Source organism: Acomys russatus, chromosome 5, assembly GCF_903995435.1.
Source record: "Acomys russatus chromosome 5, mAcoRus1.1, whole genome shotgun sequence".
Taxonomy (NCBI): domain Eukaryota; kingdom Metazoa; phylum Chordata; class Mammalia; order Rodentia; family Muridae; genus Acomys; species Acomys russatus.
Window position 1 is genome coordinate 25860175 of NC_067141.1, and position 17310 is coordinate 25877484.

The window sequence follows — 17310 nt, forward strand, 5'->3', positions numbered from 1 at the left end:
GGTCTCTGCCATGATTCTAAGTAACACTTCACTGCCATTAAGGTCTGCACAGTGAGCATGTGAGGTGACCTGCTGATGACTCAGTTCATGCAGTACTCTCCAACATCACCATTCCTCACTGTTACCCAGGAACACAACAGTGTAAGCCCACCTGGCAAGTCCCCAGCTCTCTGTTTCAATCATTTTGCCTAATTGGTAGCAATCCCAAATCACATCCTAACCCAGTGACAAATGCTGATTCCCAATGGCAGCTAAACTATGCATTTAAGATAAAAACAAATAGCAAAGCTTTAGGTGTGACTCACTTGCTGCAAAGAAGAATCCTGTGAGAAACCCGTGTCTTTAAAGTCAATTTCATCATCACTGGATGAATGAATATGGCAGGTTGTAACCTATATGCATAAAAATGTAAAAAACTATTTAACATAGAAAAGTGGTGGACATTTGTATCAGCATTTTTTAATGAAAAAAAAAATCACATTCAGTTTTTGTTTAAATGTATTAAAAAACAAAAAAACAGAAATAACAGTTAAGTCATCAAGCACACCCAGTCAATCTAGAGTCCAATCTCTGGCTGCTGGTTCTATTCTTCAGCTCTAGTATACCAAGGAATTGCACAGGAAGGAAGAATGACTCCATTCATGGGGGGGGGGGCAGCTGGGGGGACTGGGGGGGAGGGGCTGGAGGGGGGGAAGAAGGCAGAAGTAATAGTGCAGTGCAGATGAGACAAAGACAGCAGGTATGTGTCAGGCTTGTGGGGCAAAATCTGCCCTAGGGATCACTCATGAGCTACAAGAAAGGTCAGTGTTGTAGATAAGCATTTCATTTCATTCTTGACTTTCTTGCCTATACCAAGAAAGGCACTGGCCACAAATGCTCATACAATTTAGTCAACAGTCCCCTGATCAATAAAAGGCCCTCTGCAAATGTGGCCTCCCTGCTCCACAGAGAATAAGTAGTCAACTTTCAGTAACTTAAAACAAAACAAAGCCACAAACTGCTCACCATTCATGGCCAGGTGATGCTACTTCAGAAATGTGCTGTCAGAGATCAAGATAGTATGACACGGAATGGTCAGTGTAGTTCTAGAAGGAAATGTTCTATTTCTCTAGAGTTCTCTACACTGGCTTACTATGTATGTAGCCTAGGCTTGTCTCAGGATCAGATCTACCTGCCTCACTCAGCCTTCCAAGTGCTGGGATTACGGACAAAATCCCTATGTCTGCTCTTCTGTGCTTTTAGTAGAAGTGTTCTGGATAGAGGTAAGACATAAGAGTGTTCCTCTGTCAACTCTGAGGTTGTACTTCATAGCCTGGCATTACCAAACAAGTACACATCATGCTAAGGGAGTGTGTACTTGGGGTACAAGCAGAGTATAGGACACAGAAACAGGACAATTTAAAGAGCAAGGCAGCTGTTCTGAATGAGACAGCAGAGACTTGGTTGCTCTCAGGAGCTCTCCTGTCTAAGTGCAACTAGGTTACAAAGAAACCACAGGCTAGTGGTTCTCAACCTGTGATTCTCCACCCCTTTGGGGATGGGATATCAGATATCCTGCATATCAGACATTTACATTATAATTCATAGCGGCGAAATAATTTTATGGTTGGAGGTCATTATAACATGAAGAACTATATTAAAGGGTCATAGCATTAGGAAGGTTGAAACCCACTGCCATAGGGTTTTCCTCCCAATAAAAACAATAGTTAATCATGCCATTAAATAAAGAGGAAACTTGTGGTGCAACTAGGCAGGGTCAGACATGCCTCCTTTACACAGGGTTGCTAAACTGTTGCTGTGAAGCACCTCCCTCAAGGGAAGTGTTGGAATTTGGGCTTTGGAATTGGGGCTCTCATTACATAGGCTAGGCAGGCCTTGACCTCAAGATCCTTCTGCCCCAACTAACATTATTGGGATGTGTTACCACACTCAGTTTACAATGTTTTCTCTAAAGTAGTTTTAGCCCATTATGATTACTAACAGCACAATGCAAGCAGACCTTCAGCTGTTTTAATGAAGGGTGTGACCCTGAGGATGCCCAAATCATAAAAATCTAAAAGAACAGACCAAGCTAAAGAGGATTTCATTGCCTCGTGGGGGATCAGAATCCCAACCTACTCACCACCAACTATGTGCAGCTTGCGTTCCTGATCTACATCACACAGCCTTTCTGAAGCACCAGAAGCTCAAAATACCACCTTCATGCTTCTCCAGCTGAAACCCCGGCTGACTTTCATCCTGTTCATAGCTGCTCAGGCACCCTCACAAGGTATTTAAACCCTAACACTTCTTACCAAATTTGCCTCCAGCTAGTGAGTGGGTTAATGAGTTAATGTCAGTGAGGCAGCTTACCTTTTAGAGTCTGTGTTTGACCCAGAGCAACAGAAATCTTCCCCCAAAGACACATGGAATTATGTCATTTTTCATTTAAGCCCAGTGGCTTCTCATTTCATCAAGATACAGACTCAAGTCTCATTGTCTGCCTCTGTCTTCACTGCACCGCCCCTGCACACACTTGCAGCCCCTGCTCCGTGGTCTTTGTACTTTGCCCCCTCTCTCTGGCTATACTACCACACTGCTATAGTTTTCCTTGAGCAGCGTTTAAAAGTTTACTTTGAGTCTCCCTCCCCCTCTTGGCGTGGTGTAAGTGCCATTATACATGTATAGAGGTTCAAGGACAACTGTTCAGTCAATTGTCTCCTTCCATATTTACACGGGTTGTAGAGATGGAACTCAGGTCTCCAAGTCTGCTTACCTGCTCAGCCCATTGACAACCCACATCCAGAACTTCCTAATGTGCGCCCTGATACTAGCTCCTCAGCACTGTGACCTAGAAGAGGCTATTCAACGAAGTCTTGCTTCCAGAGCTTATTTCTCCCCTGCTTGATAAGCACTGACAAGTACCTGCCATGCCTGGCATTGCAAGCACTTGAATGCCTGCTCACTAGCATGGACATGTAAGTGAGCGCACTCTTCCGTGACAGCTCTTCAGCACTGCTACTGTGCTAGAGAGTGAGCCACTGAGTGAGTGCTGTGTGGAGCTCATTAGCAAGAGGTGCTACCATAAGCTCCTTACCGGGGACTCTAAGCACCTGCCACCTCAAGGGCTAAGGACAGACAACTTTAGCTGGCTACATCGACATGAAAATCACATACACAGCCCTATCGTGACACTACCTCCAGTCCCTGTCTGTCAAGGATGGTAAGAACACATCTGTGCTTATAAAATACCCTCTTCACTGGAGGGACAAGCAAAGCCTAAGACAAAATTTTATATTTTCTATTTCTAAGTCCTTGCCAAGTTTTGTTTGAAAGTTTAGTCAAAATTCAGATGAAACTAAAACACTAAATGTTAGAGTTGGGGGTGGTGGTGGATGCTTACAGCCCAATCATTTGAGAGGCTGAGGCAGAAGGATCGGAGTTTGAGGACAGCCTGGGCTACAAACTGAGACACTGTTTTAAAAAAAAAAAAAAAAAAAAAAAAAATCAAAACCAACCCAACAACCCAGTCCAAAGTACTTCATTTTAACATTCCAGCTCCCTCATATACATAGTGGCAGCACAGGAACCTACTGCATATGTATTTTGGCTTCATTCCAAATGAAGGGGCTGAAAGACAGAAGATTCCTCCATCTCACAGCTGAGTTAGAATGCTACAGTGGAAGCCACAGGAACTATGGCCCACACAGCTTATAAGGACATTGGAGGAGAGTTGTAAAAGTGATCTTTGTGTGAACATTACAATAAAAATGGCCAAAGGAACATACCAACATAGTAACTCAGGTTATGAACACACCTCAACACCGCAGAGAGGCATCTGAGCCGTCTTAAAAGAAACTGAGTAAGGCAGAAGACCCAGTCATCTATTTGTCATACTCAATCTATTACTCAACTGATAATTCCACTGGCTTTTACTAAGACCATAAATTACATTCATAGGCATCTTTTCAAGGATAAATAAAGCCCACAGTATTTACCAAATTATATTTACAAAAGTATCTACAGTAGCCTATTGACCCCATAGAATAAGTGCCTAACCCTACTAAAATAAACTGAATCTATTCTGGAGAGGAAAATAACCTGAAGGAAATAAGCTAAACATTCTTTGGTAGCCAGACTATCCTTAAATCTTTAAGAAAGATCTGTAATTTTTTAATCAACACTCAATTAATCATGGTTGTTTGGGAGGGGTACACACATGGTACACAAACTTACAGTTTGTTCCTTGTTCCCATTGTGTGAGTTCTAGGGATCAATCTCAGGCCAAGGTTGGCAGCCGCTTTTACCCCATGGCATCACCTCACTAGCCTGTTGGCAGGCTTCTCTATGGCCAGCATCTCGCTATGCAGGCTGGCGTGTCCCAAGATCATCCCACTGCAGACTATCTGTGTGGTCTAAGTATAGTGCCATCTCAGGGAGAATGGAGCTCTACTTTGGTGGAAGATGGGGCTCCTCCCAGCTTCCCTTCGGTGCTGCACAGATGTCAATGTCCACCAAGATGGGGCTGGGCATGTGTTCTGTGGCGCTCTTACCATTGATAAACTCTCTGTGGGCCTACTGATAGCATGCAAACAGCTGAGAAATATGTAGGCAGCAATGGAACCCTCTTTTACTACGGATCTCAAAGAAATCTGCAGCCTTATGTAAGATTAAAGCTTTTTGCAGGGAGAGGGGCCATGAGGTAGTAGAAGAGTTTTTTTTGTTTTTTGTTTTGTTTTTTGACACAGGATCTTTCTGTGTTAGCCTCGGCTATCCTGGACTCGATTTGTAGACCAGGCTGGCCTCAAACTCACAGCAATCTGCCTGCCTCTGCTTCCTGAGTGCTGGGATTGAAGGCGTGCACCACCATGCCCGGCTAGTAGAAGAGTTTTTAATGTAGTCCAGGCCTCAATCTTGAAGAGTAGCTGAGGCTGCCCTGAACAGCCTTTGAGTTTTGTTTCTGTTTTTTCCTATCTGTGTGTTACTGTATGTGTAGTGCACAAGTGGGTCCCTGTGGAGGTCAAAGCTTATGACCTGGAACTCACCATTTCCACTAGGCTGGGATCCTCCTGACTCTCCCCTGATGCTGGGTTACAGGTATGCACTGGCGGGCCCAACTATCACACAAGTCCTGGGGTTGAATGCAGGTCCTCATGTTCCCACACCAAGTGCTTTAATAACAAATCATCTGCTGGCCCTAACCTCCAACTTCTGAATCTCCTGTGGATTACAGGTATGTACCACTATGGCCTCCAAGAAAAGTTTGTTTTTTAAAAGCTTGGTAACAAGTTTTTTTTGTTTTTGTTTTTGTTTTTGTTTTGGTAACAAGTTTTAAGTGGACTTTTTTTTTTTTTTTTTTTTTTTTTTTTTTTTTTACTACTACTACTACTTCCTTCTTCTTGTTCTTTTTTAAAAATCAATCACAGGCCAGGCAGAGCTCTATCATGTCTCAAAAAGGAAGCAAAGTCAATCACAGGAGGACAATTTTAAAGTGCCTCAAATAAAGTGCTCATATATATATCAAAAAAACAAAAAACAAAGGACACCATACTGGCTGCATTCCCCAGATAGAATTAATGTGGGAGCTTAACCAGCAACAAAATGTCACAAAACAGAGGACTGTGCTACTCTTCAGGGTAGCCAACCACTTATAGAGCTAGCTGAGGTAGTTTCAAACCCAGCCTCAATTATTTTAACCAACTGACAAGTGCAGAGAAGCCCAAATCACCCAGCTACGTAACATTTTTATAAAAAGACTGTGCCCTTCCTGCCGACCAGCACTGTTGACAGGAGTGTGGGTTTGTATGACAAGCAGTGACACACACACAAACCCTCAGACCACATGGCCCCACAAGCTTCCTTCTATAGTAATTTCTTCTATTTTCATACTTCCTAATTCTGTATCAAAGCCACCTTAAAAAGCCATTATTCCACTACTCAAATCAATTGAGGGGCAAATGCCTACGCAGTGTGACACAGGATGACCGCTGACTCTGCAGCTCTTATCTGCTATATAACTAATTATTAATGACTGAGGGGTTATTACAAGAAACTCAAGACCATAAGTGGCTAGTGCTGAAGAGCACTTCTGAGTCTGGCCACCACTCTAATCATCAGCTACCAATGCGAACAAAAATGGATTCTCATCTGCAAAACCTCAAGCAAAGCAATCTTCATCTTAAAACTTAAGGTGTTTAAAAACAAAAACACATTCCAAAGTCCAATATAATTTTAAAAATTATCAATGCCATTATTCCCTGACTAAAAGTACCAATTCAGTTCAACATTCTAAAGCTGGAGTTTCAGAATCATCTATTGCTAACCCTCTTTTCCAAATAATATTCTGAAATGAGAATAGACTCAACTCCATACTACTAGAAACATGCAAAGTAAGTGTTTGGGATTCTAAGTACTCAGAGTGACTTGAGCCCAAAGCCCAAAGTAGAACAAGAGGAAGGCAGAGGGTGGTGCTGAGATGCTTAGGGAGCAGAGCCCAGGTGAGACAAGACACTGATGTGGACTGCAGTGGACATAGGCGGCTTTTAAGTACTGTTGCCATGCAAGGCAGGTCACTAGGAGGTGACTGAAGGAATCAAGAATGCTGTGAATACTGCCTTCTCAACTGCATAATCATAAGCTCATCTCTCACCCATACTCACTGGGCCTAAGAGATGATCTTTAACATTTTTCCAAGTCAACAGGCAATGGCTGAGAGCACCAAAACCCCCAAAATTTAACCTGTGAAACCTACTAGATCTACCGTGTTCCTCTTGTTCGTCTCTCCTAAGGAGCTCGTGCAGAAGGTCTCCCACCGCTCCCTGACTTCGTCGGGAAGATCTTCAGAGTGAAAAAGGAAAAAAGCATTATCACACAGTGACCCACAAGGACAAGGGTGCACAGTCTCAAAGAGCGACCATATGTATAGCACATAGGGGAGGCCAATGAGCTGAAGTCCTGGCTATGGCCAGCCCAATGGTCCAAGAAGAATGAGTCCCAAAAGCTCCAACAGGCACAGTCAACAGACTTTTGAGCCCCAAAAGCCCCACTCCACCAACAACTTATGTCTCATCTGGCCAAAAGCCATCATGTAGCAGTTACTAACCAATGTCCTGCTGGAAGGACACATGAAATTATATCTCCAAACAACTCTTCTGAAAGGAGACAGGTCTTCTGGAGGCTGGGGGTGGGTTAAGAATTGTTTGTGTGGCCAAGTTTAAGAAACCGAACAAATATCCGCATCTGTACTTTGCTGAAATCCTATGATGGACGCTTGACTGATGAATGGTTCATGGAACCCTGTTGGTTGCTGAGACTTGTATGTCCCCTATATATTTGTCTCATAAACAAAACATGAAGAAATGTTCTACAGCAAAATTATACGTTCTAGAGAAATTTTTAAGAGAATGACTTACAAAGGTTTTTCTGAGAAATGAAACCACAGCTATAAACCTTGGAGGCCTACCTACACAGAGGCACACACTTACACAGGAACTTTCAGGAAGGAACGAGCCTTATCACACATGGCTCTCTCTCCTTGAAAAGGCAAGAGGAGTGGCTTGAGGAAGAGGCTTGTGCTTCTCAAGAAGCAAAATTACAGGTGGACAGGCCTCAGTTTTCCTACCAGTGGGTGAGAACTAGGCTTTCAGTGCACACTCAACAGAGCACCACTCCTTGAACAAAGATGATTAGTTTTTCACATTCAATGAAGACTCAGTACTAGCAATCCCGCTCAGACAGAGGCCTGCAGGTCAGTGCAGTTGGCGCTCTCATTCTGGCAAAAACAAGACTTATGGTTTGTGGCTAAGTCACCTTGGGCTGATTAAATTTAAATGCTAGTAAAAAAAGAATCCTTTAGGATCCCATCTTTCATTTTAGTAACAGAGACATTCAAGAAATGCTGACAGTGCTTTAGCACCTCAGGTAAGGGATTTAATCCATAGGTAACAACAGGAGGGAGGATAGGCTAGACTCTAACCACTACAGAGATGTCTCAGTGCTTAAGAGCACTTGTTACTTTTCAAGGGACCGGGTTCTGTTCCCAGCACCCACATGGTGGCTCACAACCACCATAAAGGAAGTTGAAGGAGCTCCAATGTTCTCTTCTGGCCAGGTACAAATGGTATGCATGCATGTGTACAGGCAAAACACTAATATACATTTTAAAAAGGAAGGGGACTTCAAAAGAAAAAGCCAAGAGCCACCACCATAGCTTGAGTGGCTGTACTCAAACACAGAACACGGTCAGGGGCTAGAGAGATGGCTTAGAGGTTAAGAACACTGGCTACTCTCCTAGAGGACCTGGGTTTGATGCCCAGCATCTACATGGCAACTCACAAGCATCTATTAATTCTGGTTCCAGAGTGATCTGACATCTCCTCTGACCTCCATGGAAACTGCATGCACATGGTATACAGATCAGACACACACAGACAAAACACCTTTATATATAAAATAAATAAAGCTCCCCAAGAGAGGGTTTCACTATATACTTCTGAATGTCCGGGAACCCACTACGTAAGACCAGGCTGGCCTCAAACTCACAGAGATCTACCTGCCTCTGCCTCCCAAGTGCTGGGATTAAAGACGTGTGCTGCTATGTCTGGTGAATAAACAAACCTTTAAAAACAAAAACAAAAGAAGACAAAAAAGCAAGCCATCAACAGTGCTCACTAACAGAGTGACTGACTCCAGCATGCCACTTGGTTTCTAAATGAACAGCAGAGGTATAGCTGAGAACCACACGGTCCAAACATTCAAGAGCCACAGTGTGATCTCCAAACAGTATCTATAACGGAAAGAAACTCCATTTACAGTCTTCAACCCTACACTTTAACCCCTCACTGCTCTCTGGTCCCACACAAATGTAATTAGAACTGTTAAATAACTTACCTTTAATGAGCTGCTGTACTAATGCACTGTTCGGACCCTTGTCAGTGCTGTGCACAATACAGTTCGCTATCCTTGTGAGGTGTCCCATGTAACCATGTCGTCGTCCTCCTTCAGCCCTGACAAGGGGGAAAAACAAAATATTCAGACTGGGAGGACAAACACTTTGCAGGTTCTCAAATGGAGAATACATAAAGTTAACAGGAAGTTATGACAGCATAGTAACAGGACAGTTCTCCAATGTCAGCAACAACGACGGTTTATAACAGTATTTGAAAGAGACATTCATTAATGCCCCATGCCACTGGAATTTTCCTTTACTTTTTTGTAAAAACTCAGTTTCAGATGTGTTGTTAGATGATAAGAAACTGAGGCCAGAGTTTTGTTGGCCTTCCCCTACAAAAAACACAAAGTATTACTTGTGCAAACTGACAGACATAACCACTAATGACATTTCTCAACTTAAGACAATGGCTTATCTGAACACCTGACTGAAGTAAGAAAGGTAAGAACTTTCTGGAGACCACTCAAAACAGCGGCCAGGAAACTCAGCCCTCACTCAATGCTTTCTTCTGCTGAGGCCTACTTTTTCCAACCACATTCATCTTTATATTAAGACTACCTTTTTCCTGCCGGGCATGGTGGCACAAGCCTTTAATCCCAGCACCTGGGAGGCAGAGGCAGGCGGGCCACTGTGAGTTCAAGGCCAGGCTAGTCTACAAAGTGAGTCCAGGACAGCCAAGGCTACACGGAGAAACCCTATCTCAAAAAACCAAATCAAACCAAACCTCCCCCACAAAGCAAAACAAACAAACAAAAAAACCCCAACGACTACCTTCCCAATGTTTTGGCTTTTTTTTGTTTTGCTTTGTTTTTTTGATCTGCCTGCCTCTGCCTCCCGAGTGCTGGGATTAAAGGCATGTGCCACAATGCCCAGTGTCCATAATTTATTAAAAGATTTTTGATGGAGACAACAGGGCAGATATTCAAGAGTTTTTTCTTTTCTTTCTTTCTTTCTTTCTTTCTTTTTTTTTTTTTTTAAAGAAAACCCTTACAGGAGCCACTAAAAGATAATAATGAAACTCCTCATTTGGAGACACGCCTGGAAAATGCAATACCTGCTGGGTAATATCCAGAACCTCCAGAGAATTTGAGGCTCACAATGAGCTACAAAGGCTGTCTTTGGTTTCATAGTAAGAGCCAGAGACTCTAGTGTTCCCAAAGACACCTTCTTAGCCCTCCCATACTCACGTAAGGCCATGGATAAGGACAAAAGACTATCAAAGGCTTCTGGCCTACCAAAGTGCTAAAGAAAGCTTTCAGGATCCCAAGCTCATGGGACTGTTTATTCACCTGGCTTTAGAAGACAGGCCCATAGGAAGAGAAAGAGAATGGTAGGTGGGAAGTCACGGAGGACACAAAACAGCTGAGCGGTCAGACACAGAACCAGAGTTGTTCTAATGGAGATCCATTTGGAATAATGTGTGTGCTAATTAAAACCCCTTGCCACAACCACATAGACTCAGCACCAGCTTACCATATGGCCTCATCAATACCCATCTGTGCTCAATGTTTACTCAGTTCATCACTGCCAAACTCAAAACAGCAAAAGCAAGGTGATTCCTATCCTGGGTCACTTAGCTTCTTCATGGCAATATACAGATTTGAATTTCACCAGTATAAATTACTGAGGAGCTCAGTTGGTAGAAGCAACCTAGGTTGCATTAAAGACCTGGATTTGATCACTTGCACCTCACAAAGACAGACAAGGGCATGTGGCTGTAATCCCAGAACTGGAGAGGAGGCAAGACCAGAAGCTCAAGGCCACCCTCAGCTATATAGTGAGCATGTTGCCAACCCAAGAAGAAAGGAGGAAGGGGAAGAGGGGGACAATGCATCGCTGCACGACAATGGAAGCATTCTACGTTCTGACTACAGTAGTGGCTATGTAAGGGCTCCATATAGCAGTCACGCTTCCTGAAATTGGTCATCTAGGAAAAGTGTATCATGACGACTGAGAAACAGACTTAACCCTGACTCAGAAAGAAGCACAGTCATGTTGATGACCAAGCCCGACGTTCCCATGCAGAACACTGCGGCTGGATGGCCGGCCATCTCTCCCCACATAGTAAACTAATGCAAAAGGAAGACTCAACTGAAAACTGGACACTATAAAACTACTAGAACAAAAACGACACTGGTCTGTGTAGACACATTTGCGAAAGTACCCACTAATAATAAAAGCACAAAAAGCAAATGGGATTACCTCAACTCTGAAGAGCCTGGCAGATGGGACACATTATGAAGCGCACATCCCACACAGGATTAGTGCGAATCTTAGCACTCCCTCAGTGGAGCATAGCCAGGAGATAGAGGAAAGCCACCAGCAACATCTTTCCAATTGCTTATGATCTAAATAGTCAATTTCTTAAGAGAAGATACACAAATGGCCCAGAGATACACAAAAGCATGCAGTGTTACTAATTAACAGGTTCATGCAAATCAAAACTGCAAGGCCCAGGTGAGAAGATTTTTTTTTAAGAAAGTGGTATTTAGGGGGGAAAATGGGGTAGTCTGGGTGGTGGTGGTGGTGCACACTTTTAATCTCAGTACTTGGGAAGCCAGCCTGATCTACAGAGAAAGTTCCAGGATGGCCAGAGCTATAGAGAAACCCTGTCTCAAAAGGAAAAAAAAAAAAAAAAAAAAAAAGAGGAGTGTGTTACCAAACAAAAGAGGAGTGTCTGCCATTTGTGGCACCATCTACAGAACTAAGAGAGAGAAGATGTTCTGAGAAGACTCTATGTTCTTGCTCACATGAACACTAAGAGGGCTAACTTCACAGGAATAGTGAGAATAATATCCAACCTCTCCTAATGAATAAGCCCCAGCATCCTACAACATGGCAAAATAACCAGAGTTTACCTACATATCTCAAAGTATCAAGAAGAGAGGGGTAAGAGGGTTCCAACACAAACCAAAGCTAATGATCAGGGCCCCCTCTTCCTACCTGGTACCACCCAGTAACGCAACCCATAAGCTAGGTGTCACTTATACAAACACACTCAGCCTCACACAGCAACACAGCCTGAAAGAACCTTCCAAACCCACTCTACACTGCCTGCTTCAGAATCTGGGCTGATGTAAAAGCCCCCAGGGTATTAAGAGTGCCTGCTGGCTACTTTCACTGCCAGTACTACCACCATCTACCACTTATGTAAGAAAGTTGTGGGCAGGGCCAACTAATGCTTTACAAAATCTTGTCTATGAAGATTTTAGGTGCATGGTGTGATGACACCTTACTCTGAGAGCATGTACATGGCATGTCTGGCTCTGAGGGGATAATCACTTCACACCAGAGAGGGTCAATCTTTGTTTTATTCAACTCAAACTATGCTCAGAAAGCCCTTCAATGGCAACAGAGTTCTGCTCAAAGAAGGAAGACCTGACCAAAGGTTAGTAGAAAATTATCTATTATAGGGTAACTTTATTCTCACTTTTTTAAAGTAGCAAAGGAGAAATGGTAATATTTTTTGCAAATTATAAATCAAATTGTACTGCTTTTAGAAACAAGTTACTTGTGTTCACATACTAAAATTGGTATAATACAAAAGAGATTAGCATGGTCCCTTCATAAGGAAGACACACAAATTCATTAAGCATTCCATATTTTTACAATCCCTCCTCCCCAAAAAGGGGAACAGTCTAGACAGGAAGCCACTGAAGAAAATACTTAAAAAACCTGTAATAGGTATGCTGTAGTGTAGCTCTTCACAGCTTCTGGCAGGAGTAGTGTAGGGGCAGGAATCAGTTTTCTTTAAGGAGCTGGATACTGAGAGTTTTACCATGTTTCAGTGAATATATGAGCAACACAAAAAGCGTTTAATTTTTTGGGGGGTCCTTCTTTTTGGGGGTAGCAGTCACCGTTATAACCTGCCTACCTTGCTCAAATTCTATACCCCTCCGTAGAGACCTATTTTAGTTCCTAGCATAACTGCAGCTCCTCTGTTAACATCTTTAGCCTATCAGAAGCCATTGTGCCTCCAAGTCTCCATTTTAACTCTAAGGTGAAATTAAGTTCAAGTTCTCAGGCCCTATGTGCCTGAGACCAGGCTACATCAATACTTGCTGCTTAGAATAAAATAAATGATAAATATATGTTCTGCCTGAGTTAAAGATAAATGTACGTTCTATTAGAATTAAGACTATAACGTCCTGCTATGTTCCCTTCTCCTGGAAAAGTGGGAAACTAGAAAGTCCCCAAGCCTATATCCTAGCCAACCAGGCTAAAATGCTTTGTCTAGTCACCTGGATACATTGTGCTCAGAAGATTCTTTTTGTGTTTAACTGGTCAAAATGATACAACACTGCCCTCCCCCTTGCTTCCCACCTGGTTATCTGGTTGTTACCTGGTTATAGTCTTTCTTATAAAAAAAGCTTGCCTTTGAAATGGACCTGCATCACAGTCTGGCTCCCAAGCCCAGATTATGTCCCTGACCGGTCAGTTTTTGTTCAGCATTCATACACTTCCATCAATCTGAATCTGGTGTTCAAGTGGTCAGAGTGGACTTGGGAGGACTGGGGAGTGGAATTGGGGTACATTATGTAAAATTCTCAAATAATCAATAAAAAGATTGTATTGGGGGAGGCAAGGTACTTACTGTTTCTTTTCATTAGTGTCCCAGGCTTCAAGTATTCGCTCAATTAACTGACATTTTTGAAAAAGCTAAATAAAAAAGAACACTGCAATTACTCCCAATTATTCGCACACCAAAGCAAACCCAGCATGGTGGGTTTAACCCCACCATTTACTTTCACCCCAGCATTTTGGAGGTAGAGGTAGGTAGGCAGATCTCTGTGAGTTCAGGTCAGACTGGTCTACATAGTGAGACCCTGTCTTTAAAAAAAAAAATACTTTACATAAAACAAAACTGTATGTGTTCTTAGTCACTGGCCCACCCAAATTTGACATGTTGCTCTTTATTCCAGATCTCCAGTGGCCAATTCCATCAGGACCCCAGGCCACACAGAGCACTTACTAGGCAACTTGTTGCTGAGGGTATTGCTACAGTGAGTAGTGAACCCACCAAGGCAAAGCTAGGATTTGTTGACTAGAAAAAGTTGGTCAGATGCACAAGGCCCAACAAGAACTCAAAAGATGAAAGCATGCTCTGGCAAATTTAGCACAGACCTAACACAATGCTCTACTTTTCTGCTATTTGCTTTATTTCGACTTACTTAACTTTTAAACGTGGGCAACAAAACGTGAAAGATCCTAACAAAACTAACAGTCAAAGAGAAGCCACAATGGCTGCAAACTCCAATGAGCAATGGCACTTGTCTTCTCCAGTTACTGGCTGCTCCAGGGCAGCCTTTTTGGCTTCCAGGTCTGGGAATAAACTACCTGGAAACTAGAGGACTAGATAAAACCATAGAAATGTAGAACTCTGAAAACTGACCTAGAAAAATCACTTCATATTTTATAGAAAAAGAGACTGGCTCCCAGGCCACATATTATGCACATGCTTATAACCCTAGCTCTGAGAGCCTGAGCCAGAAAGTTTATGAGTCCAAGACAAGTCTGGTCTACAAAGGAAGAGCCCCCTGTTCTTGCCCATAAAACACCAGAGAGAGACTCTAAAGTGAAGATCATTCAACATTGACTACAACTCATTTCTCCACACTTTCAGACACCTAATCAGCACTGCAAGTTAAACACTGGTGTGCCAAAGAACAGTAAAAGTATTCTCAGTAGGACTTAATTATCTATGGTTCTTTTAACCTGCGTGAAGTGTGTTCAAATGTCTTATATTTACAAGAAGATGGACCTACAGTTCATTGAGAGGTTCGGTCCATGTGATTAACAGAAGAATCACTTGTCGGAAGTGTAATGAGCAGGTGACAGCTAAACCTTATGACTTGGAAGCTACTCAACCTACCCTTCAACTGTGATTCATTTCATACTCTGGAAAACATAGAAGTCAGAAATAACACTTACATGCTTCAATAACAAATTGTCAGCAGTGGAGTCTTGATCAGTAATGGTACCATTTTCTGCATTCTCAAAAGGACTGGCAAGGATGAGAGCAATACAAATTTCCACTTGCGTATGTAGAAAGTTATTCCATGTATACTTGAAGAACATGTCCTACAAGGAAAGTAGAGGCTCTTCAGTGAACTCAGTGCTGAAGCCATCACTTTAAACATTCACCGAGTAGTAATTGAAGAACATGTTTTCAAGGTGGGGATACACTCAGTCAGTAAAGTGCGTGCCGAATTAAGTGGAGATCTGACTCTGGATCTCTAGCATCTACTTAAAAGCTGGGTATAGTGGCATCTATTTCTGTGATCCAGTGCTGGGAAGTGAAGACAGGAAGAGCTCACTGACCAACCAGTCTAGCCTAACTGAAGAGCTTCAGAGTGATCTAGAAACACAAGGCAGAAGTTAGCAAATTGGCTCAGTAGTAAAAGGTGCCTGCCACCAAGACTGATTACCTTGAGTTTGATTCTGAAAATCCACATGGTGAAAGGACAGACTGACTTCTAAATGGTGTAGTCTGACCTCAACGCGGGAACTATGATGGCTGCATATGCATGTGTGCACACAGATAAGCACATACCCGTATTAAAAGAAACAAAAATTTATTTAAAGGGTGGTTTGAAACACTACTTCATAGTCCATATAACTATCTGTTCATTCAAAATACTTGAATTTGCCTAGAATATATGAGAAAACAGAAGAAAGCTCCCGTAACAAAAAGGAAAGATGAACATAACCTTCTTAAGGAGAAATTTTTAAAAGGTGATGCAAATATCCAGCTCAGTCCATTTCCATGCTCTTCCCTTTGTGACTCCAGGGAATTACACGGCTTCTTCAGACCACCAAGCATGCAGCAGGTTTGCTTTGCACTATCCATGAAAGGCACAATTAAGGCTCATTTTGATATGAGGAACCGTGATACAGAGAATTATTTTTATTGGAGAAAGAGGGTCTAGGTTAACATAATAGTTTTGTCCTAGTCTCCACTGCAGCAGAATGTCAACTTGTAGATAGCAACTTGTTAAATGCCTCATTCCTGTTTGAAGTTGGACTTCTATTCAGAGTGCCTGAGTGTGCTGAGTGTGAGACAGTCACTTACACGGTAACCCTGTCGCAGATATGGTCCTGAGCAGTGAGCCAATGCCTTGTGACATATGTGCCTTTGCCCTAGTACTATCTGGTTTCCTAGCGTCTTCCAGAGATGTGGAGGGAATGAGCTCTTCCCCTTTACTGGGAGGATGGGTCAGAAGTCAGCTGACAACACTAGCACCTCACACCACATGCAGCTTGGTACAAGTCGGACTGAGTTCAAAGAAGTTGTAGTGCTCAGGGTGAGAGTATTGTTATAGATTTGTCCCCACTCTTGGACAGGATGCCTGTACTGGACAGTGAGTTCAAACCACACCCCTGTCAATTTATATGACTGAGCTATATATAATCTTAGGAACCACCAAGGCTGACTTCAAATGTCTGTGAGGCAGAATCTCACCAATATGACACCAATGCTGTTCAGCTCCATCAGGTCTCCATTTATACTGCTGGTATTGGTTTGAAGCAGGCTGGATATCAACCTAATCACATTCAACCGAGTATTCCCCACAGGAGGGTCCAGTATACCCCATGTAGTCTTCATCACACTTTTCTGAGGAAGAAAAGGCTTTCAAATTAAATTCAATGTAAATCAATAAACAAGAAGTCCATGTGCTGACACAGCAGAAGGCCAGCTAATACCATACAATTCACGCTGGAGAAATCTAAACTTGCAGCTGGAATCTTTACAAGAAGTCAGAAATAACTACATATGGTAAAAAGGCATGTGTTTGCCCTGAGAAATATAGTGGATGAGGCCTGTTCTTGTCTACAAAGAGTTTTGATAATCTGAAATCACAAGACAGAAGCAGATACTATAGCATTTTAGATATTTTAGACATTCTGACTTACCTCAAGAACCCACACAGTGGAATGAAAGGGGAGAACAAAGTTCCCACAATAAACAAACTTTAAACAAACAAAACCCCAAAGACATAGTGTGTACTGCTGGTTAGTCATCACTCTCTTACTTCCAAAGTTCTCAGACTCCAGTGACAGCCTAAACCAAAACTCTCACACTTGCGCACTCTCTTCTTCTGGTCCAAGCCTTACAGTTTCACTCCATGAAACTCCTGAAACTTTCTAAAAAGTGTCATGGTGCCTAAGGGTGATTACTTGCTTAGTATGTGTAAGACGACATTCAATCCTTAGCACAGCAAGCAAGTTCATTCATCAATTAATACGGCTACTTTAAATACTCCCTGAATGTACTTACACATCTCATCATGGAGTGAAGCCAGGGGTGTCACTCATTGCTAGAGTAAAAGAGAAGTCTCAACAAGAGACTTAGCTATGAATTGAGGTCATGAGTTGGGTAT

General features: G+C 42.6%; 1 protein-coding gene and 1 non-coding gene across 7 annotated transcripts in view; one reads left to right on the forward strand and one right to left on the reverse strand.

Moving 5' to 3' along the window:
* Nucleotides 1-17310, reverse strand: part of Ppp6r3 (protein phosphatase 6 regulatory subunit 3) — a 113884-nt gene that overhangs the window by 20340 nt on the left and 76234 nt on the right. For 5 of the 6 annotated variants that reach the window (XM_051145769.1, XM_051145765.1, XM_051145767.1 and 2 more), the window contains 6 exons: nt 16392-16544; nt 14861-15010; nt 13524-13588; nt 8869-8984; nt 6731-6816; nt 306-392 (listed from right to left, as the gene is read on the reverse strand). In XM_051145769.1, coding sequence (XP_051001726.1) covers nt 306-392; nt 6731-6816; nt 8869-8984; nt 13524-13588; nt 14861-15010; nt 16392-16544 — 657 coding nt within the window. The remainder of the gene's footprint in view (nt 1-305; nt 393-6730; nt 6817-8868; nt 8985-13523; nt 13589-14860; nt 15011-16391; nt 16545-17310) is intronic. The other variant, XM_051145768.1, reaches the window with a different exon arrangement.
* Nucleotides 12430-12536, forward strand: LOC127190268 (U6 spliceosomal RNA). Its single transcript, XR_007830762.1, has one exon. It is a non-coding gene; the product is annotated as a U6 spliceosomal RNA (small nuclear RNA).